Source organism: Cupressus sempervirens, chromosome 4 (genome assembly GCF_028749045.1).
Source record: "Cupressus sempervirens isolate cs-2001-9-10 chromosome 4, ASM2874904v1, whole genome shotgun sequence".
Lineage (NCBI taxonomy): Eukaryota > Viridiplantae > Streptophyta > Pinopsida > Cupressales > Cupressaceae > Cupressus > Cupressus sempervirens.
In genome coordinates this window covers 590643799-590670954 of record NC_143121.1, presented here as the reverse complement: position 1 = coordinate 590670954, position 27156 = coordinate 590643799, and the positions used below count along the sequence as shown (strand labels likewise).

Genomic DNA, 27156 nt, shown 5'->3' with positions numbered 1-27156 from the left:
TGAAAAAGCTTTTCAAACACTCCCACCATAAACGCAAAGACAGATTCATAACTTATTTAGAGCTGTCAATAAACTCCACAAGATGATATCTATTTGGCATATTAAATGCACCATCTTCCTCGTGGTTCAAGCATAGTCTTTTTCCGAATGTATACACTTTGGTTCTTGTTTAGATCTTTGAATATGATAGTTATTCTCCCAATGAAAGTTTTGGTTAGAGTTAGGAATCTTGACAAGGTACAGGTTAGGATTAGGGCAAAAAGTTTTAGTACGTAGAGAGAGAAAAGTACGTGGAGAGAGAAAAGTACGTAGAGAGGATTTTTAGTATGGGTGGAAGTTAACCTCTCTCGCTTCGGAATTAATTTAATTAACTCACCGACTAAAATATCCAGGTAACAATGATTAACTGAAATAACCAAGCCCAACTGAAATAACTATATTAATGATCAACTAAAACAGAGATCAACTATAATAACTATAATAATGATTAACTAAAAATAACTGTAACAATGATCAACTGTAATAACTATAATAACGATTAACTGAATTTAACTGTTTCAATGATCAACTGTAATAATTGGAATAATGATTTACAATCTTTCCATACATATAAGTAAAGTAAAGGCTTAAAATGAAAAAGAAGAACATACAAGAAATATCCGGTGAGTCTTTAGTTGGTTGTGCAAGCCTCGGCTTTTGGTAAGAGGAGAAGCATTGACTTAGGCATAACCTCCCAACCTTGGACCATACTTACCCCCACACAATCTATTGAATTAGAAAGGGGCTCCTTACCTCGGGATTGGGCTTGGGATACTTTTAGTCCAACCACCTAAACATTTTGGTGTTTAGAATGTCCACATAGTTATGGACGAACATATCTGAATAACTGGCTCCATTGACATCAAGTGGTCATAAATGGCAAACATGCCTTTAAACGACCTTGGCCAAGGTTTTTCTAATGGGTTCATTGACCCGATCACTACCGCTCAACTTAACAATAGGGGAACAATAATATGGACAAGCATGAGCTATTAAATAAAATTATTTTAGATTATTGTATCATGTCTGACTTTTGTTTTTATGTCATTGTAGATTCCATCTCACCTCTTCACCTTTTCCATGGCTATACAACCGGTGAGTCCTAGGTGCTTGGATCTTAGAGCAATTGGCTCTGTCCATTGATTCTAGTATCTACTATTTAGATTTATTCTAATTTATCTCGATGACAAACTTGATAAGTAAGAAGGCCTTAAAGTTTAAAAATCTTGTTTGATGCTAACTTTATTCTATTTATAATATATTCATATTGCAGTAGCAAACACATTGACATCATGCCTCAGGGTGAGCCTTATGGAAGTGGAACTAGGGTTGCATGTAATCCTGATGTAGACCCAGCTGCAATAGCAAGGGATAGGGCTTGGAAACATGCCATCCCAGGCCACAAAAAGGAAGTTGTTACATGTTGGCATTGCGGTGTAATACATAATGGGGGAGGCATAAATAGATTGAAGTATCACCTAGCACATATGCCTAGGCGTGGTGCTAAAAGATGCAAAAAGTACCCTAGGATGTTATGCAAGACATGCAAGCTCTTCTAGAGGGAAAATTGGAGAAAAAAGAATTGAAAAAGAAGCAACAAGGAGAAATGGCACGACTAGCTCAACGGGGATCTTCTAGTTTTGGCTCTCCATTATCTCCTCCTCCACCTACTACTGGTACTACTTCTACGAGTGTGACCATTGAGCCTCACATTCATAAGCAAAGATTGACACTTGATTCCATCTTTGTTCCATGCACGGCTCCAGGTGCACAACCATCGCTTGAGAGCATGGGTTGGGACAAGGAGAAGCACGATAATGCAAAGTTGGCACTTGGAGACTTCTTCATCTACAACAACATTTCATTCAATGCAGCAAGATACTTATTTATTTAAATTTAAATTTAAGTTTTACTTCTCTTGCTTTCAAGTTTTAAGAGATAATAATATGCTTATTTTGTTATTTAAATTTGTTTTCAAATTTAATAGTAATAATATAATATATTAATTTGTTTAACTTTAAATTTTATTTAATTTGTTTTAGGTCCCCTTATTGGCAAATTGCAATCGATGCTGTTACTATTTGTGGTCTAGGGTTCAAAGCCCCTAGTGTTGACGAGCTAGGAGGCCCTATTTTGACCCAAAGGGTGGCTGATGTAGAAGGTGCAATCAAGGAGCAGCATGAGGTGTGGAAGACAAAAGGGTACACCATCATGACCAATGGTTGGATTGATAGGAGTAGAACACTCCTTAACTTTCTTGTCTCCTCATCAAGTAATTGTAGACATTAAAAATTTAGTAGTAGAACTTGTACTTAAGTGATTACGTTTATAAATTATGAATTTATGATTGATCATTGACCATTATACTAATTTGTTTCTTTTTCTTCAGGTGCCTCAGTTTTTTTGAAATCAATTGATGCCTCAGGAAAAACAAAGAATGTTGAATATCTTTGTGAGGTAATGGATGAAGGGATAAAGGACGTGGGTGAGGAGAATGTGGTGCAAATAGTTACAGATAATGCAACAAATTATGTTGTTATAGGAAAGCTTCTTATGGAGAGACACTCTCATTTATTTTGGACCCCTTGTGCTGCTCACTACATTGACCTCATATTAGAGGATCTTGGTAAACTCCCTTGGGTCAAAATAACTATAGAGCAAGGAAGGAGTGTATGCAAATTCATATATGATCATACATGGGCCCTTAGCCTCATGAGGAAATACACTGAACAAAAGGAGTTGTTTCGTCCAGGGGTCACTAAATTTGCAACCAATTTTCTCACATTGCAATCTTTGCTTGATTCAAAGGGAGGTTTGAGATGCATGTTTGTAAGTGAGGAGTGGATTGCATCATAATATGCAAAGACCACTGCAGGGACTGATATAAGTTATAACTGATCGCATTCTTGATGAGGCTTCCTTTTGGACACTGATCGCTGATATTGTGAAGGTAATTTTCCTTTTTGTCCTCATGTCAACTTTTTTGTTTATGAAATTATGTTATAAATTATTGTTCATTTTTTAAAGAAAAAACTTAAAGCTGATTGTTTCTCTTTCAACTTTCATAATGATTGTAGTTCATTAAGCCGCTTGTTGTTCTCCTTCCTTTTGGACACTGATCGCTGATATTGTGAAGGTAATTTTCCTTTTTGTCCTCATGTCAACTTTTTTGTTTATGAAATTATGTTATAAATTATTGTTCATTTTTTAAAGAAAAAATTTAAAGCTGATTGTTTCTCTTTCAACTTTCATAATGATTGTAGTTCATTAAGCCGCTTGTTGTTCTCCTATGAATTGCTAATGGAGAGAAGCCCTCAATGGGCTATATTTATGAGGGCACGAATAGGGTGAAGGAGGCCATTCACTCTTTTTTTGCAGGGAATCAAGATAGGTATGGGACTATATGGGATGTTATTGATAGACGTTGGCACAATCTACTTTACAGGCCTATACATGCAACGACCTACTTCCTTAATCTAACATATCAATTCAACCCATATTTCAAGGTTGATGATGAGGTGTGGAGTGGCCTCTATGATGTTGTAGAAAGAATGTCACCTGCTTCAAGAGTTGGAACTATTGTAGTTTGTGAGATTGAGCTGTTTAAGAAAGCCCAAGGGGACTTATTTGCATGCGAGTTGTGCAAGAAAAATAGGACATAATTGATGCCTGGTAAAATCTATTATTCTACATCCCAATTTCTAATTCTATTACCATTTTAATTTGATAAAGTCAAAGTTATTGAAGTGATTTAAAATTTTCTCGTTTCAGATGCATGGTGGGAGATGTTTGGCATTAAGGTGCCAAATTTATAGAGGATTGCGATTCGCATCTTGAGCCAACCATCTAGTGCATTAGGATGTGAACATAATTGGAGTCTATTTGAGCATATGCACTCGAAGAAGCACAATAGGTTGGCAGTGCAAAAATTGAATGATTTTGTCTTTGTTCACTACAACTTTCGCCTTCGCTATAGACAGATCTTGGGCACTGATACATCACTGATTGTATTAGAGAATGTTGATCCAAATGTAGAGTGGAACATAGAGATTGCTGATCTTGTCTTCAGTGATGAAGATGTGGAGTGGGTTGATCAGGTGGATCAAGAGGCTGAGGCAGTAGCAATGGCAGTCGAGGAGGCTAGAGCACGAGGAGACAAAGTGCAAGACCCTGAGGCTAGGAGTGATGGATCCGAGTTTGATGATGAAGATTATGTGGGTGAGGGTGACGATAAGGATGAGCATGAGGATGAAGATGAGGTTTAGCCTCATACAAAGGGAGAGAGGATGGCTTTATAGTCTTCCATGACTTATCTTAGGCGTACTCGTAGGAGAGCATAGGCTACTATGAGCCTTAGTCTTCTATTGTTCTACACTCTAGTTGTTATTTTGATATATGTTTTGAACTTTTGATACCATGGATTTCATAATCCATGAATATTGTAGACATTTGACATTGCAGTGACACTATGTTTATTACTTTATATTGTGTTATTTAGTTTTTTCCTTCAAAAATTTGCTTTTATACTTATGTGATCTATGCAAAATTGTGTATATTTATTAAGTAGCTTTTATTTATCTCAATTATTGTTATTTGATGTTAATTGACTAAAAGATGAATGAAAAAATCTTAAAATCCTTAGAGATCTTTGAATTTCATGGATTTTTCAACTTTTCGAGTCCTTGCGGAGACCGGTCGCCGAGTTCGAGTCGGATTTTGACTTTCTGAGTTAGAGGTGAGTTCGAGTCCCGTAACTATGATTAAAACATTAAATGGATTATTATAAAGTTATAATTTAACTTTATAATATCACTTAAGTTGAGAGTTGAATCATCATTGGAAGGGGCCATTTATTTAATTAATTCATGGAAGCCTATGCCAAGGCATCAATTAAAGTTTTGGAGTAAATAATTATCATTTTATATTATTACTAATTCAAATATGTAACCAAAAGCAAAGTTTGCATTTAAGTGAAGAGTATGGAAGAAGCTATTGGTGGGTGGTGTGTTGAAGAAGATTTTGGCTTCAATTGTTACAAAAGAAAGCCTCTAGCTTTGATTTATTCATCTTTTATCATTTGCATTTTAATGACGATTTCATGAGGGTTTCAACATTGGCTGAAGAAGAGGATTGATTCCTCCATTTTGTGGGCACTTTGAGCTGTTGAAATACACAATGAATTGTGTTCTGAGTCTCAGAATTAATTCTGCATACTGGGTTTGACAAATTGGTGCCGAAGTATACCAATTTGATCACATTATTTGCTGCAATTTGCTACTGGTTTGGATTCCCATTTCTAGTCTTCATTTCTGTTCAAAATATTGTTGCTTTAAAGGTGTCTATGAGCTGCAATTTGACATTTTGATCGGCTATTAGATTCTATACTGAGTGGCCAATTTTGTGAAGATAATGTGGGGTTTATGAGGAGCAGCGTTTGCATTAATAGAGCTGCATTTGAGGGTTTTGTGCCTGCACATTGCATCTGCTGGCAATGTCAGTTTCTTGGCTGTCATATTCTGAATTGGCACAGGAACTTACATGAATCTGCTGCAATATTTATATCAAACGTGTAGACATATCCAGGTTCCATAAATTCCTTACTTGTTTTGAGTTTTGTTTGTAATAATAGCCTCCAATATAACTGCATTTGAAATCTATGTTGGCAACCATTATCAATTGTTTCATTTCATGTTATTTGTAAAGCATTTCTATATATTCTGAAAAACACAAAAAAAAATTCATATATTGCAAAAAATCAAAAAAATTATAAAACTTCAAATACAAAAAAGAAGATTTCTTCAGCATTGATTCAAAGTGAGCCAACAAGGTTCATTACAGTGGTATTAGAGCTTGCATGAGAAGTGTTTGACAAAATGTCAAACCACTAGAATTGAATTTCGAATTGGCTGGGGTTCTTCTTAGTGGTATCAAAGCTTGCATGATAACTGATTGACAAAATGTCAAGCCACTAGAATTGATGTTAGAATCAGTTGGGTTCTTTTTATTGATGACATTTGCAGGGGTCCTTGAATTTTGGACGATTTCTTTCCTTTTGTGTTTGATTTCTCATTGTGGTATAGTTGATTTTAAAGGATTGAGCATCATTGGGTCATGTCAACGCACTCGTATATACAAGCATTTTCCTTAGTGGAATAATTCTAGTCTCTTAAGAATTACAAAGGGTGAATGATGCTTTCCTTATGCAATTGTCTTCGGAGAGAAAGATTCGTCTAGGTGGATTATTATATTTAGTTCCCAACCTCCACTTGAATTTGTGTATTTGGATTCACATCCTATCCATACATGTCATCAAGATACTCAAGAGCTGAAGTAGTATTCAATGAGTATTATAGTCAAATTGTTGAGATGCACTATCTTGAGAGGGAGATGTAGACCCAGAGTCAAATGTTTTCAAATTCAATTGAGAATATACAAGTGCAAAGTAATAATGGATTCCAATTTCATAAAAAAAACAAAAAAAAATACTAGATTCAACTTCAAGTTCCTCTATTGTTGGGGACCAAATATATGCTTATTCCTAAAAATGAAGATTATTGGGACAATTGTGTAGATGAGTTTTAGTTGTGAACAAAAGATATTAGCCATTTGATGGTCCATTAGTTTGTTAATTTTCTCTTGAAGAATGTGGAGTGAATTTCAGAACACGAGGCCAATATCACTTCTCCATAGTTTGTACACAACAAGATGGATCAAGATTCAACAACCTTTGCCCTTGGTTAATTGGTCAAACAAGTAACTTCATTAAATCAAGAAAGGGCTAATATTGTTCTGAAGCATGGTAGGTTCATTTCAAGTTAAAAAATTGACAAGAAAATCAAGAGTTTGAAGGAGAAAACCCCAGTTGCAGTGCTGCTACCAGGAAAAAAACTTTCTCCTTCAACCCTATTAATAAACATAAAATAGAATAAAAAGAATACAAAGGACAAGGGGAAGAAATAAGATAAAGTAAACCTGAAAGAAAGGACTTTGAGAGGGATCGAAAAGAAGTGGATTGATATGGCCATGCTAATTCAACTTGAGCAGTCTATATTAACTCCTATTCCTCTGTCACCGGTTATGGGACAGTTCTTAAAGGAGGTTGTCTTGTCACATGTTCAATCAGAACTGTGGAAACCATCTGTGATGCAATAAATTTCTCCTCATCAAGACCTCATGAAATTGGTAATGTAGAAGAAAGGTGGAAGTTCCTACGTGGTTAATAGAGGTTGTCAGGAGGAAAAGAAAAGTGTCTTCGTATCAAATCAACTTAGATACACTTGTAAAGTGGTGGGATACTTAGTTGTAAAAAAGCCCAAGTACCACTCCAGAATGACCAAGATTGCAAAGGAAGATTTAATTATTGTAATTTGTACCTATCATTTCACTTGAAGATAAATCCATTCAACTTTCAAAACCTCCGTTTTTCAAATTATTAGGACATATCTGGGGCTAAGTAGTTGTCATGGGGATGTGAACATGTTGGAAGTGGTCCTAGGTAACAATAAGGTTATCGAAGATGGAGAAGATTTGCCTCCTAATATTGTTTAAAACTGTGCTTTGTATATTGGTTCCAAATGAACTGTTAATAGATTCAGATTTGAGAACATTTAGAAAGGTCTTTCCGTTGCCATACTCTGATTAATCAGTGAAGTAATATATATAATATCTGCTTGGATGAGTATCTTGTTTCCTTCTCCGTTTTATTTTGGATTTGTCTTGCCATTATTGATTACTGAAAAACAAATACCAGCAAATCAGGAATTTACTATGGCATGCACACTATCTGATGAAATGCATATCATTGAAGATTAGAAAGTAAAAACAAGTTCAGTAAAAAAATAAGGTAAGTCTATTACAGATTCGATTTTCACAAACTTATTAACCTTATATTTGTGTGAATTGGGAGTTCAGTTTTTTATTAACTTCAAAAAATACTGTATTCTTAAAATTATTGGGAGAAGTATTGTGACTTTTGTAAGCAACCCCTCACACTTAAATCATAATTTGTATTTGCTTATCAAATCCTACTTTATTATTTATGGTTTTCAATCTTTTGCATTTAATTAAAAACCATAAACATCTTTTAGTCGTGATAATTTACTCTCTGGAGTGGATAATTTTTTAGTTTCCTTTCTGGAGTAGTTAATGTTTTAGAATAACTTCGTATTTAGTTAGATATGCTGAAAATTCATTGTGCTTGAGACTGAGAAATAAAAGAAAGATCTTAAATTCTGTTTGTATTGCAATATTGAAAAGTCATTAAAATTCCAAGTCAAAGAGATCTTCCCTTACTAATTTGGAGAACACGGTACTGTACCTTCTATTCCATTTTGTGTCACATTGAAAGGTGTGAATCAAAACGCTAACACTATGCATGGAACAATAGCCTAAGGTGCACAAAATAGAAACTCATTGTGCATAATATAATAAAGAAATGAGACTAAGTAATACAAACTAAAAAAGGAGATAATTTTCCCTTCATTATTGTTGTTGAAGTACAAATTTGTATTTATTGTTTCTCTTACTGAAATAAATCGATTTTCTCTTTATATTGTTTCAATCCTCTCCAGAAGAATTTCTCTTTATTTTTGCCCCTTTCATGAAATGTATGCAAGTGCTTTAATTTGGCCTTTATATTGCAAGGACAGTATCTTTTCATTGGCTACATAATAATCAATAATTATTGAATGTAGGTTCCATGTCTCAAAGACAATTATGCCTATTTATTGCACGATTCAAGCTCAGGAACTACAGGGATAGTGGATCCTTCTGAGTCTGGACCTGTAATTAATGCCTTGAACCAAAGAAAGTACAATCTCATGTATATTCTGAATACTCATCATCATTATGATCATACTGGAGGGAACATGGAGCTAAAGGCGAGATATGGTGCCAAGGTACCTTATACTTTACTTGGCTAGCATATGCAATCAGGATAATAATTACTTTGTACTGCAAATCATCATATAGTTCTGCATTAGTTTTGCGCTGTCATTTCTTTTTGGATCCAGCTGGGAAAGTAATGTGAATGCAATCACTGATGTGTCATATAATTCACAAATATGTGTCCTGCCAATTTCTTAATGCTTCCCTCTTTTGCTGAGGATCTGTAGTCTAAGGCACATGGATGAAAGGAAAATGTGATATTTTATGATGCACAGTTCACTTGATTGCTGTTGGATTCTGATGCATCTAATGAACCGAACTGACTCTCACTACTGAAACTGAATAATGATATCTTTCTCACTTAAATTGTCTTGCAATTTTTAATTTTTAGGATATAGAGCTTGCCATATCAGAACTGGTAACTATATGTCATATCAGATTTAAAAAAATCCCTATCCAGCAGATAACCATATGCAGTGAATGTTAAATGTTTGTGCACCTACTGGATTTTAGAAAATATAAGAAAACTGAAATTCACTGGAGAAGACAGACATCTAGAAATTGCCACATTGAATTTCCTTTCAAATACAATCAAAATGTCAAACTGAATTTCCTTACAATTTGAATATTTCCTCTATCTTCTGCTGCAACATTTATTAGAATAATTACAATAGAAATATCATGAACCTGGAAATGTTACTCAGTGTTCAAATTGCAGTCCCAAACAGTTTCTCCAGGCTTCCACATGAATGCAGCTCCTGGAATGTGGAAAGAAGTCCTCAATGTTGAAGGTTGCTTGCTGAGAAGACCACCCTCTTGCACACCAAACACCATATCTTGGCATCAGACCTGATGGCATTAAGTGCCACAAAACAGAGGGTCTGGAAGAAACCAGACTTGGGTATAGCAGCAACTTGATTATACCCAGCAAAATGTCACCGAACGGGGATTTTCTCACATGCCAAAATCAGAAACACTGGACATGCAGGGCAGCGATAAATACACCCTCAATGCAAGTCAAATTTGCTCCTCACATCTGGAATATGAACGCCGAGGTGTGCAGATATAAATTGCAAATATTCACAGGGATTTGACTACCAATTATCATCAGTCTTAGATCACCTCAATACCACAAACAATCACCAGCCAGCAAGATAAATAGTTGTTGTAGGGCAGAGAATGAAATCTTCAAAATCCTCTAGAACTGTACAATGCAACCAACATGGAATGCCAAGGAAAGAGTTGACTTACTTTGTAATGAATCAATCGTCCTCCAATCACAGTAGTAAGAGTAGGGGGACTATAGTAATTTGCACAAATAGATTCTCCAAATGGACACCCAAATTCAGATGTAAAACCCCAATCGTAATTCCAATTCCAATTTCCCAAATTCTTCAGCACACAAATTGCTTCCCAGCTACAGTGAACATAGAAAGGGAACGCACCGTGAAATCAAATTGCAAAACCCAGAACAAATTCATAATACAGCAGCAAAGGATTGAAACTCACAAACTCAGAAACCCTCACAAGAGATAGATAAAAATCAATAGACAATTGGGTGCTTTTCTCATCAAATGGGCTCATATTTATAATCCTTCAATGGCACAAAGTTTCCCAAATGCAACTTCACTTAAGAAGCTTCCTCAATACAACACCATTTTATAACATGCCATATAATATAATTTATTAACTTCTTTTGGCTCCCAAAAACGACCTTTTCAACCATATCATAACATTGTCACTCACAAGGCCACTGTTTCTTGTGCCTAAGATTTAGAACTTTCCAACCCGATTCCAACGAGCTATGACACTAAGGTAGCCAAAGTACAATAGCAGCAAAAATAGCAACCTTAGCATATTTAGATGAATAATAATAATAATTCACCCGTCTTGCAAAAATGACTAAAGAAATATCAAAATCGAAATCTGACAATACCAGAGTGATCCTGATGAAGAAAGATGATGAATGAATTGGACGGGGTGACTTACTATAATTAGACACTCCCTCCAAGATTCTTAGAGCCCAAACCAGAAGCCTAAAATAAAAACAGAGAGTATCACTGAACTCCTCTAACTCAACTGAGCTCATCGAAACCAACTATTGACTTACTATAAATAGTAATTTCCTCAAAATTGAGCCAAAATTTATCATAGGCTACTAGAAAGCCTATTACCTTACAAGTGAGACCCTCAAATCTCATTGTCAGCTCACGAGGGTTGCAATGATGAACAGATGAAGCCAACAACAGGAACTAGTTAAAAATGGGGATATTACAGTCCTCTCTCCCTAAGATTGCTTGTCCACAAGCAATCCCAGAGAAAAAATGTACACATCAATCCGCTTGGATCCCAAGGGTGTAATTGTGCAATATCAACATTCCATACAATTGGCTCCTGAAGCACCAACACCCAAATAATTGAAATCAATAATTGAATCATTTGAAAGATGACTGTAGGCGCTAATGGAGGTAACCACCCATCGGAACTCATCCCAACTAAAACACTAACTCTGTTAACACCCGAGGCCCCATCCAACTAACACACCCAATTGCTTTGTGGAGATGGTAACAACCAAAGGTACCTGAATCACTATCACCAACTCCAACCTCAAATAAATTGTCGTGGGTGAGTTGATACTGCAAGTGGTCTAACTTGCAACAACCCATCTCATAATGGATGGCATGAAATTGGAGCCACGCCACATTGACATGAAACCAAATCCTCTACCTGTGGGTCAAAAGCGAAGTGATGAGCATTCTTTATAGTGCAATGCTGATAAAAGCTCCCAATCTTTGTCAAGGGCTCATCAATATCAAACTGGGAATTTGAAGACTACTCCAATCTACGACTCCTAACCATTGGCTGGGCAAGATCTTGGGCAACCCTCTCAACAAACCCAACTGCAAAATCCCTGTGGGGAAGTATCGTAGTCAAGGTCTATACAGTCTTCCCTACCAAATACCGTACAACACAAGAGCCCTGAATGAGAGTACCTTCAAATACTTTGTATGAATCCTCCTGCAAATCCGAACTCTCGAGTGAATACTCCATGAGCGACTCAGTGCGGTAGAAATTATATGTGGAAGCATCAGCATGCTCCCTCACGACCCATAACTGACCCCTTTGAAAATGTGGCACTGCCAACAGTCAAATGTTACTAGCTGTATGATATAAAGATATAGATTCACTTCCAGTAGAAGGAAGCAAATCACCATGAGAGCTTGTCTCCACCAATGCTTTCACCTACTCAATACCTACTGCACCCATATCCTAGATGGATGTGACTGCCACATCATCATGTCTCATCCCCAACCATAGAAGCAAACTCACCATCAACCACCACAATATGCAACCGAATTGGGTCTGAGGCTGGCATCGACTATACTTGCTCCAACTCCATGGTAACCTCCTCCAAATGTGACTTTGACTCCTGGAGAGCTGAGTACAATGAAGAGAGTCCACATTCACCCCAAGCTCATGGGTGAGCTCAACCACCTCCTCTTTCCCTAACAATGTCTCATAACAAGTGCTATCCCACTCTAGAAGGTAATCCTTGTTAGCAACTAACAGTGAATAATTACGCTTCAAGATCCTGATAGCCTCTTGAAGTGCATGAACCTCTAGTAGGGACAGACAACTATCATTGTGCTCATCTGACATAGGAGCACCCCAACAATATGCAGCTAACATCTGATGAATTGCATCATAATGCTTAGAAGCTGAAGAGATGTTACCATCACTCACATTCAACTGACTAGCCACATAAAGCCTCCATAACCCCTTACCTCCTATGCAAACCCTCTGTCTCACTAACTGCACCATGATAGAAAACTGAATTAGTGATGCTCACCACATGTGTGCTACCATCCTTGTACACATCTGCAATAGAGATACCACTGCTCAGTACCTTAACCAACAACCCCTTTGAAAAAGCGGAAGCCCACACAGTATTGCACTCCTCATGACTCTACTTCCCCCTCAATAGAAAGTCCTTGTAAATCCTGATCCTGTGATTCATTCAAAACCTCCTCGGAGTCATCACCTGATATCTGGCAAGGGATATCATACCCAGTGCAACTCATAGCATCATCCAACAAATCATTAGAGATATCCATACTATCCGCATTCACATCTCCTAACAGATGCTCAACTGCCATCACCCGACTCTGTACACACGACTCAATGTCACACTGTGAATCAATAATGCTAGAGCTTGATCAAACACCCACTGACTTTGCTATAACACCTAGATCACCAACATCACAACTAGGTGACTCCCTACATGTACTGGTCCCACCCAAGGAGGCAGTTGCCTCCTGCACTGGAGCAACACTATGACAACTAACATATAAATATCAAATAACAATCTCCTCCTCAAGAGATCCTGAACAATTAGTGATAACCACTGCCCCAATAGCCCCTGCACTATCTGCAATGACAACTCTCGATTCTTGAATCCGTTGAAGCTCAGTGCTACTGCTACCAAGGGCCCTGACACATCCGCATGTCTCTATGTGGAATGTCCATCAAAACTGTGGATAGGACTAGTAGGTGTCTTTCTAAATACAGGTACATTTGCATCATGGACACTTGCCAGGGACAAAATTCCCAAACTTAGACTCGACCCTAACTTGGCAAGGGTAATTTGACCCTTAAACCGGCTCGACTCTATTGTGACTTGGCAAAGTGACAAAACCCTTAAATTTTTTATGAAGATTTACCCTTGTCTTCAGCCTTTTGCTATCATATAATGAAACCGAGAGGGTTGACCTGGCTCGGTGACATGAACTTGGTAGGACTGACCTGACTTGTCGACCTGGGATACTCACCCAACTTGCGGAGAGTCATGGAACAATTGCGGGGGAAAATTCAAGCCTCCTTCCTTGCAAACTCGGAGCTGACCTACTAAGGGCGGAAACCATAAACCTCGTTGCTCTATCGATTGTCACTAGCCTTGACAACCTTACCGCCAACCTTTGCTGGTGAAGCTTGAGTTTTTCCATACTCTCCCGCCAAGCAATCATTTTCTCACTATTTTCCACACTACTCCGCTAGCTCCCAGAACTACTTGCCCTCCTGTATCTAGCTGGAAAAAGCTAGAGTGCTGGTCACTCCAAATACAACAACAGATCCAAAATAATTTTAAATTTCCTACCCCCAGGATAGCAGGAAACCGCTCTGATAACACTGTAATGAACCCAACTGGCTTTCACTACTGAAACTGAATAATGATATCGTTCTCACTTAAATTGTCTTGCAATTTTTGATTTTTAGGATGTGGAGCTTGCCATATCAGGACTGGTAACTAAATGTTAAAGAAATCGCTATGCAGCAGATAACCATATGCTGTGAATGTTAAATGTTTGTGCTACTAATGGATTGTAGAAAATATAACAAAACTGAAATTCACTGGACAAGACAGACATATAGAAATTGCGACATTGAATTTCCTTTCAATTACAATCAAAATGCCAAACCGGATTTCCTTACAATTTGAAGATTTTCTCTATCTACTGCTGCAGAATTTATGAGAATAATTACAATAGAAATATCATGCACCTGGAAATGTTACTCAATGTTCAAATTGCAGTTCCAAACAGTTTCTCCAGGCTTCCACATGAAAGCAGCTTCTGGAATGTGCAAAGAAGTCCTCAATGTTGAATGCTGCTTGCTGAGAAGACAACCCTCTTGCACACCAAACACCAAATCTTGGCATCAGACCTGATGGTGTTAAGTGCCACAAAACAGAGGGTCTGCAAGCAACCAGACTTGGGTATAGCAGCAACTCGATTATACCCAGAAAAATGTCACCAAACAGGGATTTTGTCACATTCCAATATCAAGAATACTGGACGTGCAGGGCAGTGATAAATGTGCCTTCAATGCAAGTCAAATTTGCTTCTCACAACTGGAATATGAATGCCCAGATGTGCAGATATAAATTGCAAATATACATAGGGATTTAACTACCAATTATCATCAGTACAGTCACCAGCCAACAAGGTAAATAGGTAAACTGCTCTGATACCACTATAATGAACCCAATTGGCTCTCACTTCTGAAACTGAATAATGATATTGTTCTCACTTAAATTGTCTTGCAATTTTTAATTTTTAGGATATAGAGTTTGCCATATCAGAAGTGGTAACTAAATGTCATATCAGATTTAAAGAAATCCCTACGCAGTGGATAACCATATGCAGTGAATGTTAAATGTTTGTGCTTCTAATGGATTTTAGAAAATATAACAAAACTGAAATTCACTGGACAAGACAAACTTATAGAAATTGCAGCATTGAATTTCCTTTCAGTTACAATCAAAATGCCAAACCAGATTTCCTTACAATTTGAAGATTTTCTCTCTATCTACTGCTGCAACATTTATTAGAATAATTACAATAGAAATATCATGAACCTGGAAATGTTACTCAGTGTTCAAATTGCAGTTCCAAACAGTTTCTTCAGGCTTCCACATGAATGCAGCTCCTGGAATGTGCAAAGAAGTCCTCAATGTTGAATGCTGCCTGCTGAGAAGTCAACCCTCTTGCACACCAAACACCAAATCTTGGCATCAGACCTGATGGCGTTAAGTGCCATAAAACAGAGGGTCTGCAAGCAACCAGACTTGGGTATAGCAGCAACTCGATTATACCCAGAAAAATGTCACCAAACAGGGATTTTGTCACATTCCAATATCAAGAATACTGGACGTGCAGGGCAGTGATAAATGTGCCTTCAATGCAAGTCAAATTTGCTTCTCACAACTGGAATATGAATGCCCAGATGTGCAGATATAAATTGCAAATATACATAGGGATTTAACTACCAATTATCATCAGTACAGTCACCAGCCAACAAGGTAAATAGGTAAACTGCTCTGATACCACTATAATGAACCCAATTGGCTCTCACTTCTGAAACTGAATAATGATATTGTTCTCACTTAAATTGTCTTGCAATTTTTAATTTTTAGGATATAGAGTTTGCCATATCAGAAGTGGTAACTAAATGTCATATCAGATTTAAAGAAATCCCTACGCAGTGGATAACCATATGCAGTGAATGTTAAATGTTTGTGCTTCTAATGGATTTTAGAAAATATAACAAAACTGAAATTCACTGGACAAGACAAACTTATAGAAATTGCAGCATTGAATTTCCTTTCAGTTACAATCAAAATGCCAAACCAGATTTCCTTACAATTTGAAGATTTTCTCTCTATCTACTGCTGCAACATTTATTAGAATAATTACAATAGAAATATCATGAACCTGGAAATGTTACTCAGTGTTCAAATTGCAGTTCCAAACAGTTTCTTCAGGCTTCCACATGAATGCAGCTCCTGGAATGTGCAAAGAAGTCCTCAATGTTGAATGCTGCCTGCTGAGAAGTCAACCCTCTTGCACACCAAACACCAAATCTTGGCATCAGACCTGATGGCGTTAAGTGCCATAAAACAGAGGGTCTGCAAGCAACCAGACTTGGGTATAGCAGCAACTCGATTATACCCAGAAAAATGTCACCAAACAGGGATTTTGTCACATTCCAATATCAAGAATACTGGACGTGCAGGGCAGTGATAAATGTGCCTTCAATGCAAGTCAAATTTGCTTCTCACAACTGGAATATGAATGCCCAGATGTGCAGATATAAATTGCAAATATACATAGGGATTTAACTACCAATTATCATCAGTACAGTCACCAGCCAACAAGGTAAATAGGTAAACTGCTCTGATACCACTATAATGAACCCAATTGGCTCTCACTTCTGAAACTGAATAATGATATTGTTCTCACTTAAATTGTCTTGCAATTTTTAATTTTTAGGATATAGAGTTTGCCATATCAGAAGTGGTAACTAAATGTCATATCAGATTTAAAGAAATCCCTACGCAGTGGATAACCATATGCAGTGAATGTTAAATGTTTGTGCTTCTAATGGATTTTAGAAAATATAACAAAACTGAAATTCACTGGACAAGACAAACTTATAGAAATTGCAGCATTGAATTTCCTTTCAGTTACAATCAAAATGCCAAACCAGATTTCCTTACAATTTGAAGATTTTCTCTCTATCTACTGCTGCAACATTTATTAGAATAATTACAATAGAAATATCATGAACCTGGAAATGTTACTCAGTGTTCAAATTGCAGTTCCAAACAGTTTCTTCAGGCTTCCACATGAATGCAGCTCCTGGAATGTGCAAAGAAGTCCTCAATGTTGAATGCTGCCTGCTGAGAAGTCAACCCTCTTGCACACCAAACACCAAATCTTGGCATCAGACCTGATGGCGTTAAGTGCCATAAAACAGAGGGTCTGCAAGCAACCAGACTTGGGTATAGCAGCAACTCGATTATACCCAGAAAAACGTCACCAAACAGGGATTTTGTCACATTCCAATATCACAAATACTGGACAGGCAGGGCAGTGATAAATACGCCCTCAGTGCAAGTCAAATTTGCTCCTCACAACTGGAATACGAACGCCCAGATGTACAGATATTAATTGCAAATATACATAGGGGTTTAACTACCAATTATCATCAGTCTGAGATCGCCTCAATACCACAATCACCAGCCAACAAGGTAAATAGGCATCCTAGGGCAGAGAAGGAAATCTTGAAAATCCTCCAGAACTGTACAATGCCACCAACATGGAATGCCAAGGAAAGAGTTGACTTACTTTGTAATGAAGCAGTTGTCCTCCAATCACATTACGAACAGTAGTGGGACTGTAGTAATTTGCACAAATTGATTCTCCAAGTGGATGCCCAAATTCAGATGTTAAACCCCAATCGTAATTCCAATTCCAATTTCCCAAATTCTTCAGCACATAAATTTCTTCCCAGCTATTGTGAACACAGAAAGGGAAGACACCATGAAATCAAATTGTAGAACCTAGAACAAATCCATTATACAACAGCAATGGATTGAAACTCACAAACTCAGAAACCCTCACAAGAGATGGATAAAAAACAATTGGATGCTTTTCTCATCAAATGGGCTTATGTTTGTAATCCTTCAATGGCACAAAGTTTCCCAAATGCAACTTCACTTAAGAAGCTTTCTTGACACAACATCATTTTATAATGTGCCATATAATATAATTTATTAACTTCTTTTGGCTCCCAAAAACAACATTTTCAACCATATCATAACATTATCACACACAAGGCCACGGTTTCTTGTGCCCAAGATTTAAAACTTTCCAATCCGGTTCCAATGAGCTATGACATTAAGGTAGCCAAAGTACAATAGCAGCAAAAATAACAACTTTATCATATTTAGATGAATAATAATAATTCACCTATCTTGCAAAAATGATTGAAGAAGCATCATGATTTAAATCTGACAACATCGGAGTGATCTCGACGATGAATGAACCGAACAAGGTGACTTACTATATATAAATGCTTCCTCCAAGATTCTTGGAGCCCAAACTAGGAGCCCGAAATAAAAACTTAGAGCATCACTCAACTCCTCTAACTCAACTGAGCTCATCGGAACCAATTGTTGACTTACTTTAAATAGTAAGTTCTTCAAAATTGAGCCAAAACTCACCATAGGCTGTTGGAAAGCCTACAACCCCACAACTAAGACCCTCAAATCCCACTGTCACCTCACAAGGGTCGTGATGATGAACTAACATAGCCAACTGTAGGAACCTGCTAAAAATGGGGACATTACCATGTAAGACAATACATAAGATTACTTGTTACAGCTCGAAGCAAATGTTTATTGCAAAATATCAAGTCATTGGTTGTTTGGGTTGTTGGAAAGTGTGGAACAGTTGATTTGAACCCAAAATTTTCACATGGAATAGTTAGGACTCAAATCTCGGATCTCCCATGAGCATGATGGTATTCTCTTACACCAAGCTACCAAGAAGCTTCTCACAGGGTGTATTTTTTCTGGAACGTAGTTTGACATTTCAATACATTTTCAGCAGCTCCCATCCTCCCCATCAAGCCTATCTAGCCTGTCTCTAATACTGTGTTGAATAGTAGGAATAGCTAGGGTTTGAATCTAAACCTCCCCTTGGCATGTTGGAGTGCTCTGCCAAACTACCGGTTCATCACCAGTTCTATATTTCTCGTTGTTTGGTTTGCCTCTCTAACATGGTTACTAAGTTATTGGCTTTTAGGTCTATTTTGGGAGAAAAATAAATTCCTTGTAACCCTGTTGCAAGTAATTAATTGCTCTTTTGTATGACACTGTTTTTACTTTTAACATGTCTTTATAATGATTGGTTTAGCTAATTAATTATAGATTGCAAAATGATAGAAGACAGAATATATTATAGTGCGAAATGTTCTTTTTGCTAATTCTTCTATGCAACTCTTTCCCACCTGTATGTTCTAGTATTGTTCTTTCTTGGAATCTGGTAAACTATTTTTTGCTGTTTGTGGGTTGAGTTTGGCAATGTTTTTTCTTTTTCCAATTACACTTTATATACATAGATATATACTCTCTTGTCCAGGGGATGGTCCATACAAAATGCAATCATATAATATTATAATAGATTGACTTATGGATTAGACCATTCTAGTGAATGCAGTCAATTTTCCTAAACTTGTTGTCGTGAGGTTTTCACACCATCACCCCAAAATTTTTGGGGACCCCCTTTTTCGGGCAAGCCTTGGGAGTTTTCGTGTGTGTTGGAAATTTTTCGGTTGCCTTAGCAAAATCTGGAGTTGTCCAGAGGTTTTTGAATTGGCGATTTTACACCTCGGACATGTTTGGGCCAGGAAGAGATTTTTTTTTGATTTGTTTTCACCCAGTGTGAATCTTGATTTTCTGGAACATATAATTTTGTCCTTAGGCCAAACATAATTCAACAACAATATTTTTTTCGATGGTTAAAATAATATTTGGCAGGATAAAATTGTAAATTTTGGACTTAGATGGATTTTTGAAAATTTGATATAATTGTATAAGCTTGAGCATTTTCAAAGTGAATTTGTGGACTTAGGTGTTTTGGAAATCTTGAAAATTTTTTGGCGAAAAGAAATTTTGATAGTGAAATTGAATTTAGAGTTTGAATTTCGATTGCCAGGAAAATGATTTATTTTGTTAAAAAATAAAAATAGAAATTGTATTGCAAAATTGAAATTGGATTAAATTGCAAAGTTTCATTAATTTGGTTGAAATTTTGCCTAGATGATTTTAGAAATGTTAAAAGAAATTAGTAATTTAGAATTGAAAATTGATTTCGGCTTGCTAGATTCGATTTTAATGATATTTTAATTGCCAAAATGTTTTTAAATAAAAATTTTGACATCTCCTAGGCTTACCTTATTTCTATTTTGCAATTCTGGGTCAAACTAACAATTAGAAGGGTCGATTTTGCTATGGGGCTTAGTTATTTTCATGTTTCATCTAAAACTGGGCCATCTTTGGGGGTTTAACTTAAATTTTGTTTCCCTCTAGGTGAGTCAGCCTAGTCAGGAGATCAACATGAGGATATAAGAAGGGGCTTCCCCCCTCTTATTTCTTCATTCGTTTCCACTCCTCTTGCTTGGTTGAGCGATTTTTTCTAGCTGGGCGATTTTCTCCTTGGCAACAATTTTCGAGGGTCTGATTTTCCATTTTGAGCAGCGATTTCTTCCTAGGAGATGGACAAGTTTTGCCCTAAGGTGAATTTGGAGGTGAACTGATTTTTGCAAGATTGGCAATGATTTTTGGGGTCTGATTTTCCTCCTAGGGCATCAATTTTTTCCTTTAGCTATGGCGATTTTGTTTGGTGGAGAGGCAAGGTGATTTGAGATCTGATCTTTTGTAATTGTGGGCAAATTTAGGAGGTCGAAATTCTGATTTGGAGCAGACTTTTCTGCCCTAGGGCAGCGATTTTCCTTCAAGTTGGGCAATTTTGGCAAGGAGGTCGAAATTTGATGAAAGGGGCAGATTTTTACAAGTTATCCATTTGCTAGGGCATCACATTTTGGAGGACTGAAATTTCTAAGATTAGATCTGAATTTGAAGAGGCTCGATTGTTGGTAGAATGTAGATTTAAGGTAAGATTTTCGTTTATCTTTTGAGGTGAAGATTGGTTTTAAAGGCGGATTTTATTCCTTGTTTTTGCTTGGTTCGTTTCCCTTGTCTTCTTCTTGCACTTTTCATCCACCACTTCATCATTTCCATTGATAGGCTGAAGTTGGGAGATATAAGTGTAGATTTCATGATAGGACACTTGGAGAGGCAAAAATAAATTTTACCACCCTAGGATTGAAGTTGGGAGATATAAGTGTAGTCCATCCTAAGGTAACGAAGAGGCGGAAATAAGTGGTAGTCCCACCCTTAGGATTGAAGTTTGGAGATTGATAAGTGTAGAGATAGGATTCAAAGAGGCAAAAATAAGCTAGATTCCATTGATAGAAAGAAATTTGGAGGTTGATAAGTGTAGTCCATATCATTTAGAACGAATAGGTAGAAATAAGTGTTTAGGATGGTGGATGTTAGTAGAAGAAAGAACCCAAAGGGAACGGATACCAAAAAAGACAAGGAAGACATGATGCCTAAGCCCACCTCCTTCTCAAAAGTAAGGCGAATAAGTGATACCAATATTGGCATGGTGAACATGGTACAATTAAAGGATAGATTGAAGGAAGGACAATCCCCCATGGCAAAGAAGATCTACAAGAGCGGAATTGTACACGTGGCGACTTTCCTTCCTACCTTGCCTTGTCCAGAATTGATAATGGAGTGTGCATCCTGGTTTGATATTGTGACCAAGTTTAGCGTTTTTGATGAAGGGAAAAGAGTGTTGGCCAGCATCAGCGGACAAGTGGTTGAAGAAGTGTTCAATATACCCCAGCATAAAGGCATGACAGTGGTAATGATGGATCAAACAACCAAGTTCTTTCAGGATAATCAGGAGGCCTACTTCATTCATCTAAAATAGAATTGGTTACACAAAGGCAAGAAGGGAGTTACCAAGTCGTCAAAACTCACCAGGTCAGATTTCAAATCAGAATATGGTGACCTTATTGTGCTTCTCAGCCAAATCATGGGCATGGCTCAAGGTATGCAATTCGAGAATTGGATGTATTAGTTTATTGATGAAATTGAAAATGGAAGGAGAAAATTTGATTGGGCTAGAATTATAAGTGAAAATTTAGAGTTGCAACTAAGGACAATACAAATTCAAAAGCAATTCTGCATGGGGTCCTACCTTTTCTATCTGATTGCGAAACTATATGAAAATCTTAGACTTAAGACCTTAGGAGTGATTGGCAATGAGCCGGGGCAATGTTTGGTGCATGAGTGCTCTCCACAACTTTATTTGTACAACACCAAAGATTATAAGATGTTTTATGATGCCTTTGCCATGAAGACGGTAAGAATATTACAAGGGACACTTGCTGAGAGGCTCTCATTGGAAGCGGAGGCAAAAGTTATTAAGTATGGCAGTTGGTTCGTCTAATTTCTGCAATTCACATATATCAGAGTAGCAGGAAGTATAGTTTGTCCCAAGAGACTTCCAAGGTACCCACCTGACAAGGTAGTTTTGATGGAGTTGGCTAGGCAACTTCAGCATTATGTCAAGATGATGAAACTTAAAGGTGAGACAGGGATTACCTTCTCATTTGGAATAGGCGATGATACTTGCCCCAATCCTATCGCCTTTGCAGCTACAGAGGAGTTAGAGTGGTATCATCTGGGATGGTATAGAGCAAGACAAGGATTCGATCCTAATGGTCTTATCAAGGCATCTCATGAAAACACATTCAAACATATTCCTACTATAGAAGATTTTTGGGCCAATGCACAGGATGACTTTCATTTGAGGAAGCTAGCTTTCTCAAGATTGTCAGTAGGCATGATGAGGGCAATCAGATTGAGAGGCCTTGATATTCCCGATCAACAAGAAGATGATGAAAATGTGCTAAGAGAAGATTACGATACAGTGGATGGAGCAGAATTGGGTCTAGTTGATTGGGAAGATCAGGATCTTTCCTTAGAGGTAGTTACAAGGACAGTTGATCTACAGACTGAGTCATGGTACAATGAGAAGTTAAGGGAATTACAAAGTTGGAAGGTACGCCTTACTTATGAGAAGATGAAACTGGAGGAATAAGGTCCATCGGAGTCAGTCAGACAGAAAGGTGGGGGCAGTAGCCAGCAACAAAGAGTAGTTAAGAGAAAGAAGAGAAATTTGGAGGTTAAGAAAAGTAAAGAACATCAAGAGCCTCCAACAAAGAGACAAAATGCAACACTGTCAAGGGAGAGCATAATTGAGGCCAGGAGCCAAAAGGATAATACTAGTGGATGAAGGGTCTTGGTAGAGGTGAGCTCTGATTCGGAATCAAGTGGTTACAGTGATAGTACCGAGTACTCTCCTCTTTCGGAGAACCAACACGTAGATGTTATGATAGTCACTAGCGAAGAAGAGGATAGGCTAACTGATATTGAGGAAGTAAGCCAGGCACTTGAGGCCATTGGTGATGCTTTGCTAGTCGAATTGAATCCAAATTTGAGGAGATGCACTGCACCACTATGGTTAAGACAAATGTTTATGCCAAGAGGCGAGTTGGTGACAGTGCGAACAATTGAAGATATTCAAGGATTAGTGGAAAAGGAAGATAGTGAGAAACAAAAACAAATTGCGAAAATGGTGGCAAAGGTAATCAAGAGCGATGATGAGGGTCACCGAAAAGTTCAGATTGCTATACCAAAGGTTAGCAAGGCAGTGGATGAGATTGTAGCCCAGGAGTATGAGATAGTAGAGCATAACTTGGTAAGAATCACGGATGACATGGAGTGTGAGGAGATCCAGGAAGGCATGGTTTCAATTAGAGAAAGGTTGAGGAAGGCAAACGAGAGGATTGTAAAGTTGGAGGCCAAGAACAAGTATTGAAGAGATTGCCAGCCTCTTCGATAGTTGCATCAAGTAGCTCTTTCGCAAGATAGTGGGAGCAACATAGAAGAGATATTGGCTCAGCTGCACGAAATCAAAAATTGGATCAGTGGTATAATTTAAGATGGGCCAAATTTCTTGTCTTCCTTTATCTCGACATTTAGGTCATTGGTGGCTATTAGAGACAATTTTGGAACATTTGAAGGGGAGTGGAAGGATTTCCTTCTAGTCAAGGACTTAGTCATTCCCAGGGTACGAGCATTTATTGGGCTACCAGAGAGATTTTTGGAGAGAACCAAGTTGGTGGATGAAGGAGGAATGAGTACGGTGGAGTTTTGGTATGTTGCCTTGACCGTCAGATTGAGGATACTTGAAGAGATACGGAATGAGATTGCACGACACATCCTAGGCATTGACACTTCCATTTCAACCATGATGAGTGATGTTGGGGTTGCACTTGATTTTGAAGATATTAAGGAGGAGAACGTCAATGAGACAGAGTGTGGGTTGAGATTGGATGAGTTGGGGAAGGTTGCCATCAAGAAGAAGCATTTGGGCACCCTTGCCTCCCTCAATTCCTTTATTGGATATGTGAATGAATATAAGAAGGAAACTTAGAGAACACTGCAAGCAACGAGCAACATGATGAATTCAGCTGACCTCAAGATGAAGCACACGCCTTGCCCTCTCATGAAGGAAGTCAACAACAAGTTAGCCAAGTTCATTACCTTGGCTCAAAAGATGAAAGAAAATGGTAGAATTATATTAGAGGATCATTTGATGTAAGCCCAAGTGGCAAATTCTCCTTTCTTCTTGGGTAGGATAGGTGTCTGATTCTGATTGGCTACCATTTTGGTGCCTTCTCATTGGTTGCCACTTTTCAATTTTTTCATAGGTCCATCGATGAGGTGGCATCTTCTCATTGGTTAGTGGGGTGGCAACCCTAGTTAGGGTTTTTGGGATTTGATCTAGATCGTTGATTTTGCCTCTTAATCTCTACCGTTGGTTGTGATTTTGGCCCCTATATAAGGCCATTTGCTCTCATTTGTAAAGGGTTGAAGAAAATTGTTGCTTAAGATAGTACCAAAATTGCTTCTCTTATCATTGTTGTGTCTTGCATGGTGATTAAGAACACTTGGTGTTATTTCATGGTTTCTACTTCCAATAGCTAGAGTTAAATTCCATTGATGTTGTTAAAGTAAATTTTATTTCAAGAAAGTTGTTAAGCAAGAGTAAGAGTGGCATGGTGATATTAGTGGATGTTTGATAGGGATCCATAAACTAGGCCACTAGCATCTTAGCGGCTTGTTAGGAAGCCTCGTGTGGTAATCTAGTCTTTTTCCCTTGAATCATTGCATCTGTGGAGGTAGCACCGTTGGTAAGCTTTCATCAAATTTGATCCCCATCCATTTGCTAATCTTTCCATTCATAGGAGTAGAAGTAAAGCATCGAGTAGTGTAGTAGTTGGAATTCATTCTTGGAGCAACTTTGAAAATTAGAAGCATTGCTGGTGGACATACCCTCCATCATCGCCATCAACATCATTTGACGCTTATATACATTACAAAGCTAGATTTCATCATCATCATAGCGAAAGTCCAACATCCTTGAAAGAATAATGTAAGCCCACCTACGTGATTAACCAGCAAATCACATTAATATAACTGAGTTAGTATCCACAGGTGTAAGCAACCTTGGAATTTTTCTCATGTTCTTCATGAGTATGTACTTTCAAAGAGAGGGTTGAGTGTTTGATATTCCATATCAAGTATTCAATTGCTATATGTTATGTAGTGGTACAAAACTGACATGAACACTCGTCAATAGAATAAGTATTGCATGAATTTACCTTGTCAATGTTCCTTGCTGTATGTGTTCCTTGTGTATACTTAGACCTTCTTCTATGTAGAACAGAAGAAAGAAATATGTGAAACTACGTGTAATTTTTGGGCTTCAGAGTTGCTGAATTCTTGAAATAATTGAATGTAGCAATTGGTATTGTAATAGTGCATTCACTTACGTATTTAATTTTCCACCGACTTAGGAAAGAAAAACAAAAGACCTTCGAGTGTCTTTGTTTTACACTTTCCCATGTATGTTAGCATAGTTCAATTTCAAGATTGAACTAGAGCCATCTTGATGTTGGATCATAGACATGTTTGATTTTGTCAAGTAATTTTGATTTGACATGCATGAAGAATTTACTATGTTAGGCATGGTTGTGACTTTGAATATATTTAAGTTAGTCCTAGCAGAGCATCTTCTTCAGGATGGGTGGATTAATTTTCAATGGGCTACATTTTTTATTATTTCTGATGTCGAGGTGGATTTCAATATCTGCATGGGTTTGAAATATTTATTTTTCTTGTTTCTGAAGCACAGTTTAGTGTCATGAATTTTTGATTCTTGTAGTCACACAGCTTTTTTGCAGAAACTATAAAGTATTTGATTTAGATAGTTCTTTTTGATCAGTTCTATTTTATTGAAGGAATCAAATATTTAGATAGCTCATTTGTAGTATTAATGAATATTCCTTTAGGAAGTCATCTGAATTATTTCAAACTTTTGATGACGGTGTTTTTTAATAATTTGAATATCATCTTTATAGACCATGAAATTATGAATGATGATATAGGTGGAGAGGAATTTATTGCATGGTACAAAACATCTGTGAAGCAACATTCATCTTTACTTACACCACTTGAAAGTCCTTTCACATCACTTATGACTTGAACTGATTTTACAAGTACAATAAGTTTTCTTAAATGGTTAGTTGTGTAAAGCATAGTTTATGACATTAGTGCTTTTATTTTAATTTATTTTTTCAATTTGTAAGTATCTGTTAATAAATGTCATGGACCTACAAACTGGTATGTGTAGGTGATTGGACCTTTTGCTGACAAAGATCGAATTCCTGGGATTGATCTAGCCTTAAGTGATGGGGAAAAGTGGATGTTTGGAGGCCATGAAATGTGTGCGCTAGATACGCCTGGGCATACAAGAGGTGCAGTTTAAAAGGTTTACCATCTTTGGGAATTAATTGCATTCACAGAACTTTAGGAACATACTACCTTTCTTGTTTGAAATTATTTTTTAGATCAATGAGCTTCTTCAATAAAATGTAAAATGCATTTTTTGCTTTTATCTTATTGCAATATATTATGAGAAGAAAAAAAAAATTTGGAATTTTTCTTTTTGCTAAATAGTAAGGTCCAAATTCACTTGGTGACAATGGAAGTGACTTTTGTAATTCGAATTGTGCTTAGTTGGATTAGTGGTCCATTTGAAGAATATCTTATGCAAATTTATATATGTGATTCAATATTATTTTCAGTTTGTATGAAATGACATTATGGACTTGGAGCCTAGA

The 27156-nt window shown here is 37.2% G+C and overlaps 1 protein-coding gene across 1 annotated transcript in view; it reads left to right on the top strand.

Moving 5' to 3' along the window:
• The window catches only part of LOC149562586 (hydroxyacylglutathione hydrolase 2, mitochondrial-like), a 111439-nt gene that overhangs the window by 37033 nt on the left and 47250 nt on the right, over positions 1 to 27156 (top strand). Inside the window, exons 3-4 of the mRNA XM_089826066.1 lie at positions 8733 to 8936; positions 26667 to 26790. Coding sequence (XP_089682192.1) covers positions 8733 to 8936; positions 26667 to 26790 — 328 coding nt within the window. The remainder of the gene's footprint in view (positions 1 to 8732; positions 8937 to 26666; positions 26791 to 27156) is intronic.